This window comes from Melanostigma gelatinosum (genome assembly GCF_949748355.1).
Source record: "Melanostigma gelatinosum genome assembly, chromosome: 22".
Taxonomy (NCBI): domain Eukaryota; kingdom Metazoa; phylum Chordata; class Actinopteri; order Perciformes; family Zoarcidae; genus Melanostigma; species Melanostigma gelatinosum.
In genome coordinates this window covers 10798588-10823287 of record NC_136655.1, presented here as the reverse complement: position 1 = coordinate 10823287, position 24700 = coordinate 10798588, and the positions used below count along the sequence as shown (strand labels likewise).

The 24700-nt window shown below is 43.7% G+C and overlaps 3 protein-coding genes across 3 annotated transcripts; all 3 read left to right on the top strand.

Moving 5' to 3' along the window:
• The first annotated feature begins 4474 nt into the window (after positions 1-4474).
• On the top strand, positions 4475-15429 carry pparaa (peroxisome proliferator-activated receptor alpha a). The gene is made up of 8 exons (XM_079294183.1): positions 4475-4666; positions 8634-8865; positions 9681-9835; positions 11921-12059; positions 12868-13067; positions 13166-13432; positions 13607-13850; positions 13957-15429. Exons 2-8 carry the CDS (start codon positions 8682-8684, stop codon positions 14199-14201), a joined length of 1434 nt encoding a protein of 477 aa, XP_079150309.1. The 5' UTR covers positions 4475-4666; positions 8634-8681; the 3' UTR covers positions 14202-15429.
• Positions 15430-15909: 480 nt separating this feature from the next.
• cdpf1 (cysteine rich DPF motif domain containing 1) lies at positions 15910-17511 on the top strand. Its single transcript, XM_079294165.1, has 3 exons — positions 15910-16068; positions 16307-16418; positions 16815-17511. The coding sequence occupies exons 1-3, from the start codon at positions 15956-15958 to the stop codon at positions 16941-16943; spliced, it is 354 nt and encodes a 117-aa protein (XP_079150291.1). The 5' UTR covers positions 15910-15955; the 3' UTR covers positions 16944-17511.
• A 1480-nt stretch (positions 17512-18991) lies between these two features.
• LOC306795692 (cyclin-dependent kinase inhibitor 1B-like) lies at positions 18992-21761 on the top strand. The gene is made up of 3 exons (XM_079294282.1): positions 18992-19622; positions 20029-20181; positions 20550-21761. Exons 1-2 carry the CDS (start codon positions 19265-19267, stop codon positions 20166-20168), a joined length of 498 nt encoding a protein of 165 aa, XP_079150408.1. The 5' UTR covers positions 18992-19264; the 3' UTR covers positions 20169-20181; positions 20550-21761.
• The last annotated feature ends 2939 nt before the right edge of the window (positions 21762-24700 follow it).

The following is a 24700-nucleotide window of genomic DNA, read 5'->3' as shown; positions in this document are numbered from 1 at the left end:
ATTACACGTATGAGCTGAAATGTCTGGCTTAATGTTTGGCTTAGTTTCGAGTTTCGAGTCCCGAAGAGACTCAGTTTCCTCAGGCAACATCTTGACTTGTCACAGTAGGAGGCACACTGGTGTAAATGATAAAATGAATGATGGCTGGATTCCATTTAGCTGCTCTAATTTCAGGGGTCTTGGTGTCGTGCATGGTAGCTCACTGTCACTCTCACTGTAACACTGGAACAGAGCGGAACCAACGTTAGTGTTATTAGTAACACCTGTGCTTCTCCTGCTATGACAAAGCAAAATGTCTGCTGTGAGAAAGCTCTAAGTCTAGTTTGGAGCGCTGACATCTGTTCCTGTGGATGATCCACATAGCGAGCTGTCGATAGTTTTTGTTGGGACTATTTCTTCAGGAGAAAGTAGTTCAAGTCCTGTTTCTTTATCCAGAGAAACAGGACTTTTCAGGAAAAAGAGAAGAACGAGAAAATATGTTTTCTGTCTTTTGCGTGACTCGACCCTCTTCGGTAAAAGGCCTTGCCCTGTGTAAGCCCGACTCCGTGCACTGCACTCGTTAGCAGAGTGCGTGTAGCAGCGAGATGCAGGTCCACTCTACACCGTACAGGCTCGGCCATTAAGTAGCTCGTGTAGAGATTTGTGTGGCATTTACGGGATAACCGAGCTGCAATAAAAACAGCCGCAAACTGGTGCGTGCGTGCCTGTGAGCAGTTAAGGTGGTGACTCACTCCCCCCCCCCGGTCACTCTCCTGTCTCACTCAGGAAACTCTCTGAAACAACCACAACCTGCCCGTCTGACCTCTCAGACAGACGTGCAGATTTATTCTCATGTGCAGCAAGATTTCCTGTGAAATACACACCTTCGCTGGAGAGGAATTCAGGGGATTTATCTGACTGGTTTTAAGCTCACGGTGTAGTGTATCCACTGTGTGTCGTCGTAGATAACACAGAGCGACGTGCAAGTCGTTACACACAAACACTCACATCGGCACAGATACCGATTGTCTGTTGTGTTTTACACGCGGGGCCGCGCAGGTTCAGGTTCACGGTCGTAACGGGATTCTCACGTGTAGGACGAGAGGTGAAAGTGTGACCTTTCGACGCCCTGCAGCGGCTCACTCTCTCCTCTCATTTGTCTCCATCAGGAAACCCGAGAGGAGGACAGCCGACAGACCAGTGAGACTGAAGCTGCGTAGAGGAGGCGAGCTGTCAGCCATAAGTGACTTCCAGGAAGTATTCTGACAGCGTTCCTTTGATTTCCAACTATTTAGGCATGCAGACATGTTTAGTTAGATGCACTCTGCGCTGCTCTCACACCAAATTGGATTTCCTTTAAATATACAAAGCAACACAAGTTCATTTGAAAAACAATGAAAGCAAATGTATCAGTTGCTTTAATACAGGGAACCCTACTTACATCAAAACAATTTTAGATGATATATATATATATATATATATATATATATATATATATATATATATATATATATATATATATATATATAGATTGTACAATAAAATACAACTGAAAAATTATCAAAAGTTAAAATATATTGCTGCAGTTAAATGAATCCTTATGTTCATGCTAGCAGGGGCACGTCACATCCTGACAAAATCACTTGGACATAGATTTGTCTTTATGAAGCCATAAAAGAGAATTGGGGGACTTTTAATTTAATACATTTTTTTTTTTTTATTATTTCTTCAGTTAGTGTGAAAGTTATTAACACTGCTGAGACCAAGTGTGTTTAAAAGGAATAAAATATCGACTGACAAAATACAATACAATAATACAGTAATGACACATTTTGTTCTTGATGAGATAATCTCAAATATTTTCACAACTGCAACTCAGCGTCTTCATCAGCAGATGTGTGTTTCACGTTTCTACCCTCAAAAGGAGAGGGTATTTGTATGAGATTAACTCTAGAAGGGCCCTTTGTCGCTCTGAGTCTGTGTTCCCTCAGATCGACCATCAACCGTGTGAGGTGAGAGACTCCTGCAGGAGATAAGCTGTCCTTTGGGGTGAGGTAGTAGGTTGTATAGTTTTAGGGTCATTCCGTCAGATGACTATACAACGTACTGTCTTTCCTGAAGCGACTGTGAAGGCGACGTCATCGGCGACATCGGTGCGGAGAAAAATACAACTTCACTGCACATCATGTTTACATAGAAATATAATAGAAGAAGAGAAGGAGATAAATATGAGCAATGTCAGAGATAATCTTCAAGTTTTAGTTCAGGGGTAGATAATGTTGGTGCTGAACATAATATTAAGAAGAGTTTCCTTCTTTCTTGAACTGTGCATTCAGCCTGTCGACTGTCTGTTTTGATTACCTGACGTTATTTGGAGTCCATGTCTGAAATATAAACTGTTATTGGAATTTCAAACAGAGCTGTTACAAATGCTTCAACAAAATGCTTCCTCCATTAGCTGACAGTTGAGTAACGTGTTTGATTTTATCTCGAACGTTATCACAGCGAACCTTGCTGTAGTCGCACAATAGCAACACGTTGGATCCGTCTTCATGCGCACAGTGACGAGATGTGCACAAAGCTGTGTGGTGTTCGTACAGGGTGAGGTAGTAGGTTGTGTGGTTTCAGGGTTGTTATTTTACCCCGTCAGGAGCTAACTATACAACATACTGCCTTCCCTGGAGGGCAGCAATGCATCACAGGAGCGCACACGACTTCGTCTCCTTGCTACTGAGGAGGAAACTCATCTGGCATTTGATTTCAAACGGGTGAGTGGTGGCAAATCTCAACAACAGTCGTTACTTAACAGATTTGCAATTAATGTAGATAGCATCGTGCATGTTTTAATTATGTACTGTTTGATTAATAAACATAAATAAAGACTGGATTAGAAATAATATAAGCACAAACAATGACTAGAGTGTGATCCTTTCAATGTATACTGAGTACCGAGGTGGAGTTGTAAATATCTAGTGATCGCTGGAATAGTTTCATGAAATATTGCATTATTCTGTAATGTTTGTTAAGAACTTATTATTATTTTTTATCTTAAAAGGCTCGGTAACTCCGGCTTTAACATGTGGATGTTCTGTATCTATTCAGAAGAATGTTCTCAAGTTAGTATTTGTCTTTTTTTTTTCTTTTTGTAATTTGTTATGAAATAAGGTAATTTACTGGACCAAAGGAGAATATTTTCATGTTTCTATTTTTTTTTAAATATATATATATATATATTTCCACAAAAAAAATTGGAGCCAAGATTTAAAAACCAAAGTATCCGAAAAAGAGTCCATTTTATTTGACAAATGTTCAGCATCATGCAACATACAGAGTGTAGTCTAGGTTTTGAATTTTCAAGTTGCATCCCAGACTTCTTCAAAAGCTGATGTCTGGTTCACGCTGTGTTTCACTGAATGGAGCTGCAGAGTGTGGAAGACACTCACAGAGGGAACAAGAGACCAGGTGCTGAGGTCCCCCTCCCACTCGTCTGTCTGTGTGGAAACACACTGCGCGTCCTCCGAAGGCTTTTGGTTGTCCAGCTTTACTGTGGAAGTCAACAGGAAAAGGTGACGGCTAAACACCCCCAGACCGTCTCTCACCGCAGGATGGAGACGTTAAAACATTGCTGAGCGCCCATACACAGTAGATGGCGCTAGATATTACAACAGGCAGGTTTTGAATACGGGCAAAACATTTTTTCACATGTTTATAGCAGTTTCATTGTTATTTATACACTATAATGTGTATGCAGTGGTGGAAGATAAACACTGCAATATAAGAAGACTCCATTGCAAGTCAAATACCAGTGTTGAAATATTACTTAAACTATTTAACTTAAACGTACTGATGATTCAGAAATATGTCTCTTTAGTGTTGAACTATGATATTGTGTTATTGCAGATGCATTCATGTGTAACATTACTTGCACTTTTAACAGTGTGTCACATGTTATAAACTCTGGGTTGTGAGTTTAATCTTAATCCGTAAAGTAACTAGAAAATAAAGCTGTTAGATACAATTATTGTAGTGGAGTAAAACGTACAATAGTTTAATAGTTAAGTAGAAGTAAAGAAAATATTACAATAAATAAGCAGGACTTGTGTGACTATTGCACCACAACATAAAGTATGTTCAACACATGGATGGGGTACTGAACGTACTTACATAATGTATGTTGTGTTGTTTGACATGTTATTGTGAAAAACGAGCATCTTATTGAGCGTTTGTGTAATCAGTATCCCATAATATATGATGGCGGTGATTAACAGTGGCTCCACTGTAAATGATTCATGAGACGTGCTGCTCTGTCGACACATGAGACAACGGAGGAGTGGCCACGTCACGGTCCCCCGGTTCACATGCACCGTCCGGTGACGTCCCGAGCCACCGGGAAGTAGTTGCAGCCTGACAAAAAAAAAAAAAAACCCACAGATGGGTGGTCCGTTTTTAAATCCCCGCGTGCCCATTGGTGGAAACCATAGGTGTGTCAGGGGGGTGTGCGTGCCGCGTCTCCGTCCGTTCCTACGTTATTTCCTGCAGAGAGAATGAGCGGAAGTTTGCCCGCGCGCCGCGACGCGACGCATCAAGTTTTACCAGCAGAGCTGATCGGGGATCTGAGCGTCCCGGGACCGAGGGGCGTCCATGCCGTCAGCAGCATCTGGAAATGCTCCGGATAGCATCCTCTGAGGTAATTCACAAGCTTCACTTGAAGCTCTGCTATGTTATGTAAGTGTGACTATAAGCTCACTTTCCTGTTGTCTGAGGAGAACTAACAAACTTGTGTCGTTCAGGGTCCGGCGTGGGGTTACTGTTGTATGACGCCTGAGCAGAAAGTAATGCTGCATGAGTGGATTTCTCAAAAGACGGTAGAGCCTTACTGTTATATAATAGCTGTCGGCTTCTCGCTCCTATGCCTGCATGAAGAAGAAGGCATGTCTTTGTTCTCAGCATGTGTGGCGAATGAGCCCCACATGAACTTCCTGACTGCTCGAGCCCTGCACCTGCTTTAGTAATAACCCCCCCCCCCCCACACACACACACACACACACACATGGTGTGAAGAAATGCTTCTTTCTGAGAGGAACATATCTTTCTGTTGGCCATAAATTCCCCCCTTCAAACAGATTTCCATTTCCTTATCTGTGCAGCGTAGTGACAAGTCAACACGACCCTCCTGTAAATGCACAACTTGTTCTCATCAAGATAGTTTGTTTTGGGTCTCCTCTGCTCCAGACGTGTTGGTATGTGAGGCACATGGGTGACCTTGTTGCAGAGACTTAAGAAGGTCTTAGAAAGGTCAAAACATCTGATCCTGATTCGGGGCTTCTGACGGGGGGATTGGGGGGTGCACGTTTTCTTTCTTTTCTTTTGATTGTATCCTCGCTGTTATCTGTTAACAAGCTGTTGTTGACTTCAGCTGACTGCTCTCAGGGCAGTTGCTGTTTCCTCTTCTCCTGTGAGCTAAAGATAGAGCCTCGCTGTCTGGGATCAGAGTTCCTCTGGGAATTAAAACACAATGTTCTTTGATGTGATGGGGGAAACATGGGCTGGTCCAGAGTCATCTATGAAAGAGCCAATGAAGTCATATCAACACGGTGTAGGAGTTAGTCGTCAACCTAGTTCAAGTTACAGACCAGGTGTGTTCATTAGAAAGCTGTCAGCATCAACGTATCCACTTATTGAATTCAATAATGAAATAATGAAAGGGAAACAGAGAGAACAGAACTTGCGTCAGTGCAGCTTTCGGCATTCAATTAATAACTATTTTCATAAGGGATTAACCTGCAGATTGTTTTCTAGATTTAAGCCATTATTTGGTCTGAAAAACATCATAAAAACAGTGCAACAGTGACCCAAATATTCAATTTACTGTAAACAATTCTCACCTATAAAAACCTGGAACCATGAAATGTTTGGCATCGTTGCTTGAAACGTTTTCAAATGAGCCTCCACATAGTTGCAGGATTCATTTTCTTCCAAAACACAAATTGATTTTAGGACTTTGGTTGCAGCTCTGGGTGCAGGTCTGGGCTGTTGACGTCCCCAGGGTCCTAGCACCAGAGGGACTGGTTCCTCAGGTGGAGCCAGGACCCTCTCACCCTCTTTGGATACCGTTTGGACAAAAAGACCACAGCAGAGAGTGCAGAAAAGAGCGTGAATGTAAAAAAAACCACTTTAAACTCCAGACTCACCTTGACATCTACAAAAAGAGACCAAGCAACACAATCCTTTTGACTCAGACATCACCAACTAAAAATAACTGTGCACTCACTCTCATTTTGCACTCATGGTTTATGATCTCTCTGAACTGCAGCTGATGACAATATAATTCTGGTCTTAATCACATCTAACGACCAAAATCTTTTCAGACGAGGTCCCTGAAGAGAAATCGTACCGACTGGGGGTCCGTGACCTCGTGTGTTTCAGCTTCGTGGTCCTTGACGTGAATATGGTGGAGAAGGAGAACCGCTGGTCGAGTTGACTTCCAGGCTGGATCTCGACTCCATCACAGCACCGAGACTGCTCTTAAAGTTGTTATTGACCTCCGATTAAACACACTCTCGCGAGACGTCACTTCTACGCTATTGGAACTCTGCTGCTGCGTTCAAAACTGCTGATCATAAAATATTGCTTGCTGGACTAAAAACAACCGGGCTGGTCTTTTTCACGCACGGTCCTAGAGCCCTACGAGACGGGGGATGCGACCCCATGGCCGAGAGGCCTGGCAGAAATCTTCATGTTGATTCAGATCGAGAATTTCATTTTGGCAAACTAATTCATGTGTTCATCTCAAGTACGTTAGACTGTGGTGTGTTATGGTCTTTACTCAGGACTAGACCATCTGTAGACTTAAGAAAGCTGAACACATCACACCGATGCTCAGTTTCTCTGCACTGGCTACCAGTCAGTTATAGAATTGACTTTCAAGTTACTGCTGGTTGTCATTTAATGGCTGAATACATTTCAGACCTACTTCTTTTTTTTCTGCATAAGTGTAGGCGTATGGTCATGCACTCTCAAAAACATCTAATGTTAACGAGACATCCATGGCTGGAGATGCAGGGGGACACAATGGGTTAATTTTAAGATGAACTCAATGCACTGAAGTATAAATGTTGCTATTGTGCTGCAAGAGAAAACGCATTTGCACAATCCGCCCCTTGATGACGACGACAGACCAGTTAGCTGCTTCAGTCTGCACGGCCTCTGCAGTGAAGTCTACATGGTACAACATACTCTAGCTATGGGGCTTTTTACACTCTCACGGATTTCCCCCTTTAGGCCTAAACGACTTTGGCACGCTGTCCAGACCCGTCCTCTGAAACGCTGTAACCCTAAGACTAGATAAACAAGAACAAACATGCTCTGATTTATCATATCCTCTCTGTCTGGCCTGTGTGCACAGATGAAGACGGCGTATAACCAACCCGCTGAAAGTCGGTGGTTCTCAACAGCGAAAGTTTGAAGTTGCACAATCTCATGTCGGCCAGTGTTTTTTGCCGTGCTGGCCTTACAGATGTAAGCAGCTGTGTAAACTGCGATTTTTACATTTGAGCTTTCACATGAGGTCTGTGAAGGCCCCACAGCCAAATCTCTCTGTAGATCATCAGAGATAAAGTTGCTGATTCCTGCCTTGACGGTGTAACGTTGTTAGAATTCTGACACAGATCAAATGTTATTGTAATCATCCAGGAGCAGAGGTCTTTTAAAAAGCAGATTCCTGCTCGTCTGCCTTTAACCTACAATTTGCTTGTGATCCCATCATGACTAATACAGGTTTCCATTTTACAGCATCATGTGTTAAATCCTAGTCTGTAATCTATCAACAACAACGGCAACATCTGCCGCGATGAATTACTGGAAGTTGGGGGATGCGTTATTGAACATGAGCACTGGTGCTGTGATGTTGTGGGATGGCTCGAACAGATGTCCTTTACCCCGCTGTGAGCAGCTGAGAGCTCCAGCAAACTCCCTCCCACACATACTTTTTAAGATCCACTCCGAGCGGACGGGCAGCCAGAGGAGTAGCCGGACACAGAGTTCTTTGTTGAACGTAACGTAACAGAGAGAAAGTCACTTAAAGCACGGTATGTACTCTTTGTCTCTTTGGAGCATCAGAGTCGGTCAATAAATGAGATACAGAGCTTTGTAATACGGTGTACTTTGGCTGGAATTTAATCTGTGAATAATGGGCCGCTGCTGACTCTGTGGGCAAGGTTCACTTATTAAAAAAAAGCACTTTAACTTCGATTTGTTCATGTTTGTGATGTTTTATCTGAAAGAGAATAAACCAGGTTCCAAGCGCAGGGAATAAAACGATGCACTTACGGCTGGTGGTGACATCTTTAAACGGTGTGTTCGAGAACTTCAGGCCATCACACAGAGAAATGCAGAAGTATTCGGAGTTTTGAGTTCAGTATTTTTAAGTTACATGGCTTGTTCACGGAAAAGCTCCCGACTGTGTCGGAGCGGACATATTGAATCATTTTCCAAAAGCAAAAAAAAAAAAAATCCCTTTTAGAAGTTTGCACCCAATCTAAGGGGTCAGAGGTTTTTCCAGAGCTGGGCTCTCAACCAATCGAATGGCTGCCTCAGGATTTCAGCTTCTTTATCACCCTTTGTCCTCATTCGTATTCTCTCTCCCCTCTTATCAGTCTAGTGAGTGAGGGGTTGTTCCTCCCAGGTTTGGCTTGATCTCCACCATGGCCAGGGATCTCTTTAGCCCCCCATCCCCGCTCGGGGATTCCCTGCTCGACAGTCCGCTGTGTGGAGACCTGATGGAGGATCTTCGGGACATCTCCCAGTCTATAGGAGACGACACTCTGGGATTTGATTTCCCGCCGTACCAGAGCACCGGCTCAGGGTCCGAGAGCTCCATTGCACTGGGTGAGTAGTCAAGTGGCCTCATGGGTGGAAGAAATGGTCGCTGGGTCGATGATCAGTCACGTGAAATAGTTACAACACTGACCTGTTGAGCCTTTGGCTCCATTGAGCCTAACGAGGCCGTTTGTAAGAGACTGCCTGTCTGATTACGGAAGATTAGATACAGTTCATTTCTCTCTGTGTCTCCCAATTGATGATGTTGTCTCCAAATTCCTGAGCAGCACTTGAAAAAAACAAAGACACAAACTAAAAAAGCCTCATTACCAATTACCTAATATTCTTATGAGGCCTGTTTAACAGGAATACTCATTTTCCGTCACGGGAAAAAGATGAATTCATCCTGATCTATTTGACAGATATGGTTCATTTGGTTGTTAAGAGTCCAATATCACTATTGTTCTGATTGGTTCAAATCCCCATAATAATGCTGTGTGCAACAATAGATCAGGGGTTCGTTTCCCTTTGTTGTGACTGGTTGTTCAGTTTTCTTGGTATTACAGATATTTGTAACATAAAGACATTTTTTTATAGCCATATAAGCATGAAACTAACCCTACAGCCAGCAGCTGGTTAGCTTAGCTTAAAGACTGGAAAAAGCTAGCCTGAACACCTAAACCTAAAGATCACAAATTAGTCTGTTAAATCCGTACAAAACAGTTAGCTCAAAAACATTAGCTTCTGTTAAGCTAAGCTAACTGTCTGCTGGCTGCTGCTTTGTTGCGAGTCCTCCTGAAACATACTCAATGTGTGGTATCAAAGGTTAGCCCAGCGACATCACTCGCTGTTGCCTCCTTTTCTGCTCTGTTGTCTTGCTGTAGACACCTTGACCCCAGCCTCCAGTCCGTCGTCGGGGGTGTGTGCGGCAGCGCCGAGTCCAGAGGAGAGCGCCAGCCCCCTCAACCTGGAGTGCCGAGTGTGCTCAGACAAGGCCTCAGGCTTCCACTACGGGGTGCACGCCTGTGAGGGCTGCAAGGTGAGAGACGGGGGACGAAAAACAGGCCCCGGCGCAGCCAGTCAGAGCACGTATGCATGTACAGACATACTGTCAACATCAAAGTGAGAAAGGACATAGAGGCCACACAAAGATATGCAGGTAAACATACAGACAGACACAATCAGACGGGTGACAACATGTGCCGCAAAGGCAAATGTGTGTATTTGTGTACACGTGTACATTACGTGCCTGAGCCAACGCACGCACACCCGAAACAAGCTCGGCATGCGGAGGCGCCTGACCTGGAGGCCAGTGGAAAGTTTCTGAGACATGCAGCCAGGTCATGTGAGGTGGGGGGGGGGGGCGGGGGGACGTGGTGGCCTTGCTCAACTTGTCCACCTCTCCGCTGCTTGGCACCGAGCCTGACTGAGTGATGTTAACACACACACACACACACACACAAGCACCAGTACACACATGGAGCTGTTGCTGGCACAGAGCCCCCGCTGAGCTTGTTACTAAATATGACCTCTATACAGAGTCATCTTTGGGATTTATTGATAAGAGGAATTTGGTTTGCATATAAATGTTTAATCATAATAAAGGTATCCGTCAGGCCTGAAACAGTTCATCTCCCCCAGGACAGACAGAACTAGAGGACTTGTAACTGAGACCACTGGGTGTGTTAAAAGCATTAAGGGTCAACACTGCCAAGTCACGTGAGCTCGTCCTAGTCTCGCACTCCTCTGAGCCGCTTGCTGCTGCTAATCTGAGCCTTTGTTTGCTGTTCATGCATGACTTTTTAACCTGTGCCTGCTTTTGAAAGGTTTCTCCCGTCAGCCACAGCTGACGGTGTTGTGGTACCACTCCTTCATTTGAGGTTGGACAGAGCTGCTACTGGTGTTCTGCTCGTTCTGTTTCTTACATAATCACCCCTTTTGCCCTGCTGGAGAGAATCTGATTGTTCACTCCACTGGACAGGCACTCTGCCTTCAGTTTCACTCTAATCCATTGGAGACACCATTCTGTCAGTTGCACAATGCACATGTTTTTTTAGTTTTTTTTGGATTCCTGCAAAACACGCCATCGCCCTGCAGGGTTAAAGCGTTATGACCCACATGTCATTCATCAGAATCAACACAAGCGACTCTTGATCTTGTCGGCCCCTGAGTCAGGCCGCTGCCACTCTGAAGTAGGGACACTGACACTGTGGGACGCTGCACATGTGAGGGGAGTGCTTTGATATCGTGGCGTCATGGAAAAATCTGGCTCGCGATATGTAGCAGTCGCAGTCGCAGCGCACGCTCGACGCGCTCCGCGTATCGCTTTCAACACCTCGCTTTAAGAGAGGAGCGCTCGGTGGTGGGAATGTGAATGGAATGTGGAGTCATGCTGTGGTGCGAGGGGTTCAATCTGAAGCGATGGTCGGTGTATCGTTTGTACGAATGCCTGAATTAAAACTTGTCTTACATCTATAGTTAAAGTACTGGTTGTGTCACTGTCCGTACACCCATACACAGACAAGCAAAGACATGCGCACATCAGTTTTCTCCTCATGGGGAGTTCTGTTGTTTTGTAATGTATTTTTGATGACTATCACATGCCTGGACCCTTCACATTTCTCCCCTCTGTGTTTCCATGATGAATACATCCAGTTCTCCCCACAAATGGTTTGAAACACCACAAAGAGTGATGCGAGACGCATAATAACCCTCAATAACTGCGTGTCTTCAACATAAAGGCAGACGAGCCCTTCTGTAAGATGATGGCCGACGTATAGCGTGACCGTGTGGCTCCAGATGTATTGCCAGAGAATCTACGTGGCCTTTTTTTCGACAGTGAGGGATGAGGAATGCTCTGACTGAAATTTCAGTGATGCACATAGGTGCGTGAAAGGATCGTATGTTTCAGTTTGACATCTTTTAGCATGTGTTGGCCCACTGCTCTGTATCCCAGTGTCGCTCTTTAAATATAGCAAAAGAGTGGGTCATTTCTGACCTGGGAGGCACAAGGGAGTGTACAGACCTGAGGGTTAACCTCCTTATGGGCTGACGTACCACCAAGAGTATGTAACCTGATGGTATGATCTTCAAATGACCGCATGCGTCGTTCTGTGTCTACCAGGGTTTCTTCAGGAGGACCATCAGGCTGAAGCTGGAGTATGATAAGTGTGAACGCAACTGCAAAATCCAAAAGAAGAACCGCAACAAGTGCCAGTACTGCCGATTCCACAAGTGCCTCTCTGTAGGCATGTCCCACAATGGTAAACCTACAACTCAGTTTGAAGCATATGTATATATCGGCCATGAAGTCAGTGAATGGACTCGCTAACATCAGATACACAGCATTCTCTTGCTGTGGGTCACACCAGACCAACTTAGGCTCCAGCAGTAAAATACTGCGTATAGAAATTTGAGCAAACGTGTGTTTTATTTCTTCTGAATTGAACTTTTAATTAATCTGCAAGAGAGATAGGAAAAATTGTGTTCCATTATCTTCTCCAGTGTATATTAGCTCAATTGATGATATAGCAATGAAAGCACGTGCGAGTATTTGTCGTGAATGCAGTTCCACAAATCTCCGCTCGCCACGTCTTCAGTCGACACCGTGGTCTGTGTTCTCGACAACAGGATGTGTCCTCATGCGGGTTGGCTCCAGATCAGCGTGCTGTACATTGACAGGGCTTTTACAGCACAGCGTCCCGCTCCTGCCGGAGCCTGCTTGACTCTGACAAAGCACAGGCCCGTGTAGCTCCACATCTGGCCCGTCAACTGCACTGACTGCTGAAGGGTCGTGGGGTTTGTTGCAAATGGCCTCCCACCGCAGACAGAACGTTCAGTAACCTGAGAGGAGGACGACATGTTGTCCTCAGAAGAGAGGGAAGAGAACGCAAGGCACCAGATCTGTTTGGGGCGAATACGTGTGTGTGTGTGTGTGTGTGAGCAGACATGCATGTTTGCTGTAGGAGGATATGTCGGATGTCTCTGTGTGGCGTCTCTGTAAACTAACACAGCTACTATTTGAAAACTTTTCTCGCTTTTGTGCAAATGATGAATGTTTCTGTTCACCAGCCATCCGGTTTGGTCGCATGCCTCAGGCGGAGAAGCTAAAGCTAAAGGCAGAATGCAAGATGGTGGAGGAAGAGGAGGCAAGCCCCATGCTGACCGACCACAAGACTCTGGTGGGGCAGATCCACGAGGCCTACATGAAGAACTTCAACATGAACAAGGCGAAAGCTCGGCTCATACTCACCGGAAAGACCAGCAAGCCGGTACAGTAAAAAAACCACGATATTCTTTATTATGTATCTCTGCTCGATAAAGAATATCCTCGCCGACCGACCGTTTTCTCCTCCGTCTTTCCCCGCAGCCTTTCATCATTCACGACATGGAGACGTTCCAGCAGGCGGAGAGGACGTTGGCGGCCCAGGTGGGGAACGGTGACTGTCCGGAGCCCGAGAGCGGCCTTCGAGCTGGGGACGTGGTTCTGGCCGCAGGGTGTGGGGAACTGCAGCAGAGGGAGGCTGAAGCCAGGCTCTTCCACTGCTGCCAGAGCACCTCGGTGGAGACGGTCACAGAGCTGACGGAGTTCGCCAAGGCGGTGCCCGGTTTCCAAGACCTGGATCTGAATGACCAGGTGTGTTTGCTGTATCTGGCTGCCGTGATTCCATGTGATAAGTAGAGTACAAAGTCGTTTACTTACCGTGAACCAAAGAGGTTTGTGCTCATGTAGTTACGGACACATAAAAAAACCACTGTCGTTTGGAGGCACATCGGCGTCATGCTTCGGCCTCCTTACCTGCACTTTCAGGTGACTCTCTTGAAGTATGGCGTTCATGAAGCCCTCTTCACCCTCCTGGCCTCCTGCATGAACAAAGACGGCCTCCTGGTGGCCCGTGGTGGAGGCTTCATCACCCGGGAGTTCCTCAAGAGCCGGCGGCGGCCATTTGGCGACATGATGGAGCCCAAATTCCAGTTTGCCACACGCTTCAACTCCCTGGAGCTGGACGACAGCGACCTGGCCCTTTTTGTGGCTGCCATTATCTGCTGCGGAGGTGACTGACAATTTCCTTCTTTTTTTTTAAGTGCACAAAAGGTGCAAATTTGCACAAAAACAAATCTGAATCCTGCTGGTATGTTTCTCTGATCCCTTCCCTCCAGATCGCCCAGGCCTGGTGGATGTGCCTCTCATCGAGCAGCTGCAGGAAAGCATTGTTCTGGCTCTCCGGCTCCACCTGCTGGCCAACCACCCGGACGACAACTTCCTCTTCCCCAGACTGCTGCAGAAACTGGCCGACCTCCGGGAGCTGGTCACCGAGCATGCTCAGTTGGTGCAGGAAATCAAGACGACAGAGGACACGTCGCTGCACCCGCTCCTGCAAGAGATATATCGGGACATGTACTGAGTAGACAGCACATGGTCATGAACTGGGGACATGTATTCTAATATTTATGTATGCCACTCAAAACTGGGTGTCCATAAATATTGACTGATACTATCATGCACATCAATGTACTGTAAGTAGTATGTCGTGCAGCTCCTGAGGCTGCACACTGCTGGGATCTGCCGTGGAAAGGCAGCTTTTGTAGGTGGAGTGGCTGCTTCAATGAAAGGGGACACAGTGGGGAATAAACCTGTGTAGAAATATTTTTTTTTATTTTAATGCTTTGATTTGAGAGCACCCAATCGCTATGGATTGGGTGCTGGATGCCAGCTTTTATTCTACCGACTGATCAAAAGCTAAATAGGGAGTGGACTTTGCAAGTTTGCCTAACATTTAAAATGGGTGTACACATATTAAAGATATCCGGACATGACTGCTGCAGTCATGCATGCACTGATGCTAAATATGGATCTTGAACATAAGTTCAAGTGTGGTAAAAGAAGCAGACAAGTTGGAGAAGTTATAACATTTGAATCCTTAAAGGTAACTGAAATGTTAGTTGTGCAATAGGCAACTCGATATAAAAATATTCCAATTATTTTGGATATTTAGTGCATGTGATATGTTAATTCAAATCGTTTGGATTAGGTTAAGCTTTGTCATGTCCTTTCATTGTGTATTAATACCTTATTGAAATCAGCCATGTCTCACTCAATCATTTTGGGTGTAGTGGTTGAAGAAACACCTGCATCAGTATTCATCGTGTGCCATCATGTTTCAATGCTGGAGCTCATATTTCCTATACTTTGATCACACATTATGCATTCACCACACAACAAAACAGACGTCCATTCAGTGTTGGATCAGGGAATGTTATCACATCATGAATCAACCGACCTTACTTCTACTGATGGCAGCCATCATTTGAAAATATTGTACTTTCATGTGTAATATATTTATTTTAATCCTTAACCTACTGCTAAAAACTAAAAAATGACAGCACACCTCAAACGCAATAATATGTTAAGCTGGTTTATGTTTTGTAAATGTAACAGGAATGTAGTTGCCACAGTGAAAGTGTCCGCCGACAGTAAAACCTCAAAAAGAGGAGCTTGTTGCCTCATTTGCTGCGTTACACTTCACCTCCCGATGTAGTATTGTAACACTGTTTCGTGTCAGAATAAAACTGTTTATATTTTGTATCATGTAGTGTACCATAAGAAATACATTTGTTTCAATAAAATGAATCACGTCATGTGGTAGTTTAAAATAAACTATATTGAACTTTTATTTGTAATACCCTGACTTATTTATCTGATATCTGTTCAAATACCTTTGCTAAGATTTTTCACTGCACATACGAGATGTCATAGCAGGAAAAGCACAGGTGGAACTAATCATGTTAATGACAGCTTTGTTCCATTGAAGTCTCCTTGTAAGCCAGTAATTTGATTAATTGCACCTGTGCTTTTCCTTTAACGGCATATTGAGGGTTGCTGTAAAATGTATTATATTTTTACTACAGAAATAATCCATGTTATCAATTTCGGCTGGTTCACTACACTTTCATATTTTCTATAATAATATATATCAACCCACATTCGTTTGAAGCATCCTAATACTGTGATAAACTATACAATTGTATTTATATGTACTTTATCTGTACACGGTCTTCCCCGGGCCATTAGGGGGCGCTAAAACGTTATGAAACAACATGGCTGGACTCGATGCGAAAACCAGGAAGTGACTTTTTTTCTGCTCCTCGGCTTCGAAAGATGGAGCAAACTACAAGCCTTACCCCTCAAAAAACATTTACATGTCAGCTGTGTGGTTTAAGTAGCCCCTTTACTTACTACGGCCAGAAACCACCAAACACCAGAGCCATTGTGTAAGTGGACATTAAGCCAAGCGAGCCTGTTCGTGCTCTGGAGCTAGCCATGCTAAAGCTAACGCTGTTAGCTAGCTGCTACGTTACGTGCCTGTAAAGTTATAACGACGTCAGACACACAGCGAAATTAACCCTCCAGCTATTATCCGTTATATTTATAGTCTGTCTTGAAACACACGACTGTTTTGTCTTTGTGAACCTAAGTTATGCATGTAGGTCTGCTTGTGTCGCCCAACAGGCTGCTCGAGGAGTGTTTTGTAACCCAGGACCCCTTCAGTCCGGACAAGGAAAAGTTTCTTGTTCTAGGCTCTACCTGCAGCTTGTGCAGCACATGTGTCTGTGTTGGTCCGGTAGGTTGTCTTAAAATCGAATTGCTTCAGTCTGTTTTTGCCACAGATTAAATATGTGATCGTGTAATTCAGGTTATCAAATAGTATCCTCATCCACAGAGACAAAGTAAATACTCGGGGTCCTCATCATCAAACCCAAACTGAGCTCCTGTGACAGTTTTCCACTTGCAGGTCACTGGCGATTAAAATATGCATTTGTGGTTTAGATGTTTTCCTCAGATGACTTTGCAATCATGTGGCATTTACATGCGCTGGGTGAACTTCATGACTGATGCCCTTGACATCAGTTGATCCAGCGTCTCAAGTAGATAGTCTTTCCATCTCGGACTAAATGTGGCTAAACATCCATTGCTGATGTGAAAACCGACGCTGCACTGTGCTCTTCTCTGCTCTCAGGACTGCAGTCTTTTCTACACCAAGAGGTTCTGCATGCAGTGTGTGAACAAGCACTTGAAACAGTTCCCACTTCAGATCCAGGCTGAGCTGTCCAAGAAAAAGCCGAGCTCCAAGTCTGCCGTCTCGTGACATCGGACGAGAAGAGGTCCATAACATGAGAAACGTTTGGTAATTTAAAGAGTCCCAAATGTGCCACGCTGCTTTACCAGAACTCTCCATCAAACCCATACTGAACTAAACTGCAAAAACAGCATATGAAAACATCCTGTAATTTATTGCCATTGATTTTATTTTGGTGGAAAATTAGCACCACACATCAGAACAACACTAGATCATGCTTTTGTCCGGTCTTCAGGCTGTTATTTATTTCTAGAGAGTTTTATAGAAGCAAATGAAAAAGGCTCTGAATACAACTCTGGTTTCATGTACATGCAAAGTTGCCCGACAGTAGCTCTGAATTTCCTGTTAAACAAACCCCCCTAAGTCACCTACAATTAATCTTTGTACCTGATGAATAATGCCTGTTGTGCAATATTTTAACACTTTTTTTTTACGAGAAAAATAATGTTGTTTTTCAGCAACACAGGACTAATTATCTAACTAAAGACATCCTTTTTTTATGAGTGCATCGCTGTCATCCCTCTCATCTCTGCAGATGGTGCACCGCTAACTTCTGTGAAGTCAAAACATAGTTTTTCTGTGTCATCTGAAACTATAAAAAATGATTACGCCGTGACCTTTCGTTCTCTTTTGCTTTGTGACTGTTATCAAAATGAATGTGTAACTGTTTGTTTTAGTGACAGAATGTGCTGCAGTTGCATCATTAGTTACTCCCATTTCATCATTTTCTAAATACACACACTGCAGTATAACCTGACCCAAACAGAATGTTCTCTCGCTTGCCATTTAATCATCTTGATCACAGTCTGTTCTGATCTCAGGGATGCCTCTGTACAACACCGTGCACGGTTTGCAGCAGCATAAACACATTATGGATTAAGTGTGATCCCGGTGATAACATTGATACAACAGATGGCCTCGCTGTTTTCATCACGAGATGTTTGACGTTTCCAGGCCTAATTGAAACAGCATGGCCTTTAAGGCAGGCCCAGTGATTTGTTTTTCTTTCTTTCTGGCAAATGCTGAAGAGGAATGCAGAGTGACATTCGCTGTACAGTTCAGAGTTGGGACATTGTGCACTCCTGGGGCACAAGGAGTGCACACTATTACAGATGCATTCACGCCGTTATCTCGGATTCCTGTGCAGCTCTGGGACGTACAGAACATCTATTCGATCAATTAGGCCAGCTGGAAACCCCCACCAGAGGGAAATGGTGGTGAATTTAAAGGTCTTTTTTTTCTTCTTCTTTTAAAGCTGCACCACTCTCTGTGCCCCTTTAAATTCCAAGCACACATAAGCGATTACAACCAGTGATGCACACAAACCACCTCCATGGCACCACTGGCAAAGTCTGACAGCAATAGGCACCGTGCCAACGGTGACCGAAGGCTTTCTGCTCGAGAGCTGATGTCATCGGATGCCAGGAGGCACATTTGTGCCTTTTTTTTGTTGTCTTCCTGCATAAAACCCTCATTCTACTCTCTCATTGGCCTCCAATAGCCTTGAAATTGTAACTGAATGTACGTACGTGCCTAAACCAGTTAAGTGACACCAGATCAGATCACGTCAGCACTCGCACAATTGATTCCTCTGATTGTATTACCACCAGCCCGGAGCAAGACCTCACACTAAACTCCTGCAGTGAGATGAAGCTGTTTCCATTATTGTGTTCTTATCACGTTTTGTTTTTATTATTCAAAACATTTTACTGTGCATGAACACAGAGATACAAATGACAGTTACTGAGATCCAATGATATCTATGACCTGTAGGTGTTCTGCTCATGTCTAACCTGATGCCTGCTGTCATAAATAGAGCATGATAAGCACCCATTTATAACCACAACCTGTGTTCCTTTTGTATTTAGCTAATCCAACAGATTAATTGGGTCATATTCATGTGTAGAGCAGATCCAATCCAGTTCTGTGTTGTTGCCCTGTTCGACTTTAAGAGAGCCCAGTGGGCGGTCCTTGTGCGCAGACCAATGAATCGCCTTCTCTGTTTAAATAGTCCTTGATGTCAACTTTTTTCTTCTTCACTCATTGCTGCCCCTAACGCCATGTTGGCTGTCATGACTTGACTTGTTGTTTTCATCAGCGTTACTACGGACTTGACAGGAGTGGCTCTCTTAAACGCCCCTGCGCCCTTGGAGACACTTTATCACATTTTTTTTGTTGTTGCGCGGACGCGTTTTGGATGATACACGCGGAGTATGCACGCATCATCCCCGTGACTTTGCATCATTTTAAAGGAATACTACGTGGAAATAGAAGTGTGAAAGGGGGGTTTGCCTGTTTGTTTGTGTATATTTCACCCCTCCCCTTGTCATATGTGCAACAAGATGTCAGAAGTTCGCCTTTCTAACGCGAGCCCGACGGTGGAGAGGGTGGATGCGCGGCAGCCGGACAGCGCCAGACCGTCGGTCCGCAGAAACCTCTTCGGCAGACCCGACCCGGAGGAGATACGGAGTTACGTGGCGGCTTCGATCCAGCGAGATGTGGAGGGTTTTACGGAAACGTACAACTTCGATCCCGTCAACGACAGGCCGCTCTCTCCGCGCAATTACGACTGGCAAGAGGACCGCGACGCACCGGAGTTTTATGTCAGGGAGCCTCACGGGAGACAGGAGGAGAGGTCGGCTCAACGAGACCGAAACGGTTCGAGGAAAAGAGGTTCGGGAGCTTCAGGTGATTTGCCTTTTTGACTTACTCTGAAGCGCTGCTTGCGCATTGCTGTGCCGCTATGCGGAGGCGCCAAGCACCAGTTGTGTCCGGGGTTCAACCGTGGCTACGATCGGTCGATCAGCCAAATAGAAGTGTGCAGCAGCGAGACGCAGAATATCATTACAGATGTTTAAGTCATTTAATATTTGTTAATATTGAGCCTGGCAGTGTGATGCAGGTTTGGCAATGGGACCAAAGTCGCGCAGTAATTACATTGCAGTTTTCACATAAAAAAAAAAAAAAAACCCTCAGTAAAATGTTCTCTCCGAGGATATCAGGTGCTTTTTTTAAAGGGGACGTGCAGCTCTACACTTAAACAGCCTGACAACTTTTCTACGTGTGCGTGTGTTTTCTGTTGTCTGTCTGTTAGGATCCTGCTGCAGCGAGTCTCAGAGTAAAAGGTCGCACACCGACAAAGATGATGATGAAGACCACGGTGCGGGAAGTCAGGCGGTAAAAGCCGCGGAGAAGAGACCCAGCAGGCCTGAGCAGAGCGCGGAGGTCCAGTGAAAAACAGTGCTCGGTTAGAAATCACTATCTCACTATTCCACTGTTATGAAGTCATTTGAATGGATGTCGATGCACGTGTTTCCAATGCGTAAAATACTAACGCTCGGCTGTTCATTTGGACGCCAATAGAGTTTGATGTACTTGTTTATCATCAGTAACTGTTGCAATAACGCAATTATGAACTACACACAACACGTACACGTCATCAGCCCTCCAAACTTTCATTTTTCATCTTGCACGACCCCTTCGTGCTATGACTGGCCGCCCTCTGCGTGCGTGTCTGTGTGTGTGCGTGCGTGTCTGCATGAGGGATATCAAGCATGAGCAACTGCTTTTTCAATTGCACCATTCAACAGCCTGTTTCCTCTTCATGTCCCACAGAGCGGGGAGACCTGTTGCTGGTGGAATACTGTAGCCGTTCTCATCATCTGACAGATGGGAGAGAACATGTAAAAGCAGTCTTTTCCTATAGGAGGGAGGAGGAGAGGCTGCACAAGCACTGAATATGTACACTATCAAGTTTTGGCACTCATTTTAATTAAATTGCCTCAGAAACAGCAGACAATGTAGCAGTGTGCAAATGGATTTTTGCTCATTTTTTTTTTTTTAATCTACTACCTATGTTTCAGATGTAGCACATAAAAAAAAAAGCATATTATGCTTTTCATACTTTTGTTAAATGTATTTGAATAAGTGTGTGAATTTGACTCGGGAAGTTGCAGTGCAATTTTCAACAGAGAAATATTATTTTGTTTAAGTGGTAATGTTGTATCATTCATTCAGGTAATTGATGTAAGTTAAAAATGCAGATTTCAAAAGTCAGGGTTATGTGGAAACAAAATGTCTTCACTTTTTCTATGGCTTTATTTGTCCCAGTGTTGTATATCTTGTTTTTGAAGGCCCAGATGGCCACACTGTAAGTTGAGGCGCCATCTAACTGGGAACACTCATGAAAGATAAAGTTTACATGCAAATATGGTCTCCTTTCCCCCCCCCAAATTTTCTTTCACAATTTTATTATATTTTAGTTTTTTTTTTTTTTTACCAAAGTTTGTGCCTTTTGTTCGGGGATTAGGGGAGGGGGGGTGGGTGGCAAAACTGCTGAGCAATATCCAACCAAATTTTAACAGTATTTGCTAATAATCCTAAGAATTAGCTTTTATTTTTGAATTAGGTAAATTCATATTTTAGTGCCTTTTGGGTCACATAATCCACCCCATTTAATATGTGGTGCAGCCCAGGTTAACATAGATTCAACATGTTTAAATCCCTGGGCTACTTATTATGCAAATATGTGAATCAAAGATTTGTATTTGTGGTGTGGAATTCATGTGGAACATGTAATTGCACTATTTTTAATTTCTCCTTTTTGAGGGCAGAAAAACAAAGTGACACTTGCCTCATTTGGGTGTAAAACTTTGAAGTGTACCTGTGTGCCTTTTTACCCTTTTTTTTTCAAAAACACTGAAAAAAGTATACTAACTTATTTATGTTGAGCTTTTTGTTGTGGGTATATGTATAGCTTCCCAAAGCAACGTTTTTGTAAATATATATTTTCATTATTGTTTTTAAGAGAAATAAACTGTTGCAAAACTGAGCCTAATAATCGATTTTATATCCTGTGTTTTGTACTTTTTCTTTTCTTCTTCAACGGGCAAGTTGATTGGTTAAAAAGCAACGCTGGTGTAGTAAATTCATGCGCTCGCTATTTTTGATTGTAAAACACACAACGACTCCACCCTTAACAAACACACTTCAGGTCTAAAGTGATCCGCCCATGTAAACTGGCAGACAATAATGATCACAGAGTGATTATTAAGATTATTATCGCTTACACAAAGACCTGCTGGAGATACAGCACGTCATTACAGATGTTTAATGAGTTCTTCAGTCTGAGGAATGACACGGCACTGATAGGATCAGAAACTACCATAACTTATCCACAATCTACCCACTAATAACCTCATGAACAAACGTACTGTCTCATGTTCTATAATGAGGTTTAAATGACCAGATACTACGTCCATTTTATTATAAGAACAATAGAGAATTTACTGCTGGGAACCTAACTACCAAAAGCATTTCTACACCAGTCCCATACTTTGCGAATAGGAACTCTATTTCCCACTAACACTTGGTGTTTAGTAATATGTCTAATAATAAAATGATGTAATGTGTGTGGCTGGATTAAAACCCAGGACACCGTGTACAACTTGAGTGTAAACACAGCAGCAGAGTGCAGGCTGTGACTGTGCTGAATCGTCTCAGCCCAGCTCTGCCTCCAAAGTTGAAAACAACAAAGGTATGTCCTGAGGAAAAGAGGGAAAAAAAAAAAAAAAAGATTTTAGTTATCGACTTTCCCTGAGTCCAATCACAGTGGAGAGAAAACAAGCAGACCACTTAGGAGGCAGCCAGTCAGAGGGCAGTGGGAGGGAGCTCCGGACAGGACAGGCTGTTCTTTTCACAAACCACACACCACCCAATTAGTTTCATTGGCTGCCTCTTTCCTGTTGATACCGATGTGTAGGAGTCAAACACGGAGCGAGAGAGAGAGCTATTCCTATTACTCTTACTGGCTTTGACTGAGTCTGCAGTAATTAACAGTGAGCTCATGCCCTTTTTATACACTTTAAGAGAGGATTGCAACACTTTTCACACATTGTTTTCCTCTTTTTTTTAACATCATACATTTATTACTTTTGAACACAGGACATGTTAAATGACAGCATAATGTTCTATCACCATTGCCAGAATGCTGTCTTGGAAGGTACTGCAAATATGTGTTGTTATTAAGAAAATCCATAGTTCTTTTGGGCTGAACTGAATGCAATAGCGCCACCAAGTGGCATTTTATGAAGCGTCATAACTGATCTGGGAAAAGTCGAAGCACAATTGACCCCTCGCAAAGCCCCCCCCCCCCCCCCCCCCCCCCCCCCCCCGGCTTCTATTCTGTCAAGCTCTTAGAGACACCATGGAGCCCACACTGCCACTAACTGCACTCCCTGCATTACTATTATCTACATTTTGGAAAAAGCTAAAAAACAACAACATATACAATCTGCTTTTGAAGGATTTATCCAGGATGTCAAACTGATTCAGCAGCAGAAACAGGTTAGCAAGATAAAGATAGAAGCTACAGCCTGCAGATCACAGTGTAAAAGGGAACCACAACATCACCTGGTGATCTGGACACAAGACAATGAAATTAAGGAACAAAACTGTTCCTGTAAAGTCAGGTAGGTTTTTATTCACTGTTACAATCATCAAAAAGCAAAAGCTGCATCATTCAGCATGCCTTCAGCAGCTAGCATAGCACAGAAGTGCTAACGCTAGTTAATGATGCGCTAACATACTCTCATATGTATATATCTCCTTCCAACCTCTCCGGGTAACGAGGATCACGTTTACTGAATTACCTCGAAATCCACAAAACCAACCTGAAGATGAAGAAAAAGAAGAAGCTATCAATGTAGGCTACACACCAATTTCCACCCGGCATTGTTTTTGCTGCTTATACATTTTTACCTCTGTTCCATCATTCTTCAACTCTATTCGATAACATATATGGATGACCACAGCATTTTTTACATGCATTGTACTCCGCCTTCATCACTGTATTCAGTTCTCTCTATACAGCCATGACATCGTCGGCTTTTCCCTATGTTGATGTTCTAAATCCTTAATAAAGTACTTTTCATAAAAAAAACACTTGAATTACTATGTGTCTATAAGGTTGATGTTGCCATACTTGATGACTGTTTAATGAAAGCAAGAGCTCATTTCATGTCATGATATATTGTGATCATGTCACAGCTAAAGGGGATTGTCGTCCCTCCACGTCGTGTCGGTCCGAGCCACCTGTGAAATAATCACAACATATCACGGCCTGTTGTGAACTGTTGTTTAAATAACATCACATGCTTGTGATGCCAATTTCAATAAAATAAAAAAAAAACGTGGTAAAATGGCAGGTAGAGTACATTAAATGAACAAATTATGAGCCTCTCTTGTCCAGTTACGTGAAGTCTTTTTCAGAAGGAAAAGTCTTACATGCTGACTCGTGGCATTTAGCTGATGTTTGTTGCAAGTGACAGTAAGTTCTGGTCATTGAAATGCAAATTTCCTCTGAATATTCTCAGGTTACCAGCCACATTAAAATGAAAACGATACATGAAGCAAAGGTAGTTTCACAAAGTCAAACCAGCTGAGTGGCTACAAAGATGCAAAAACAAGGAGTAATATCACTAACATGTTGTTTTGTTCGGTAACACTAACGTATGTTTGTGATAAATTATCTTTCTGAATCCTGTACCGCAGCAAAACATAATGGCACAATGAGGTCCAGCTGGCTGTTTGGGCCTGATGGGGCTCAGAACCTTCAGGTGGTTACAATTACACTGTGTTGATTGGTGTCCACGCGAAGGCAAACGTTCAGATCAACAGTCCCAGTTACACCGAATGGCAAAATCAGACCACAGCTGATATTTTTAGGGTTAATAGGGTGTTGAAAAGATGAAAGAACCAATTCTGGG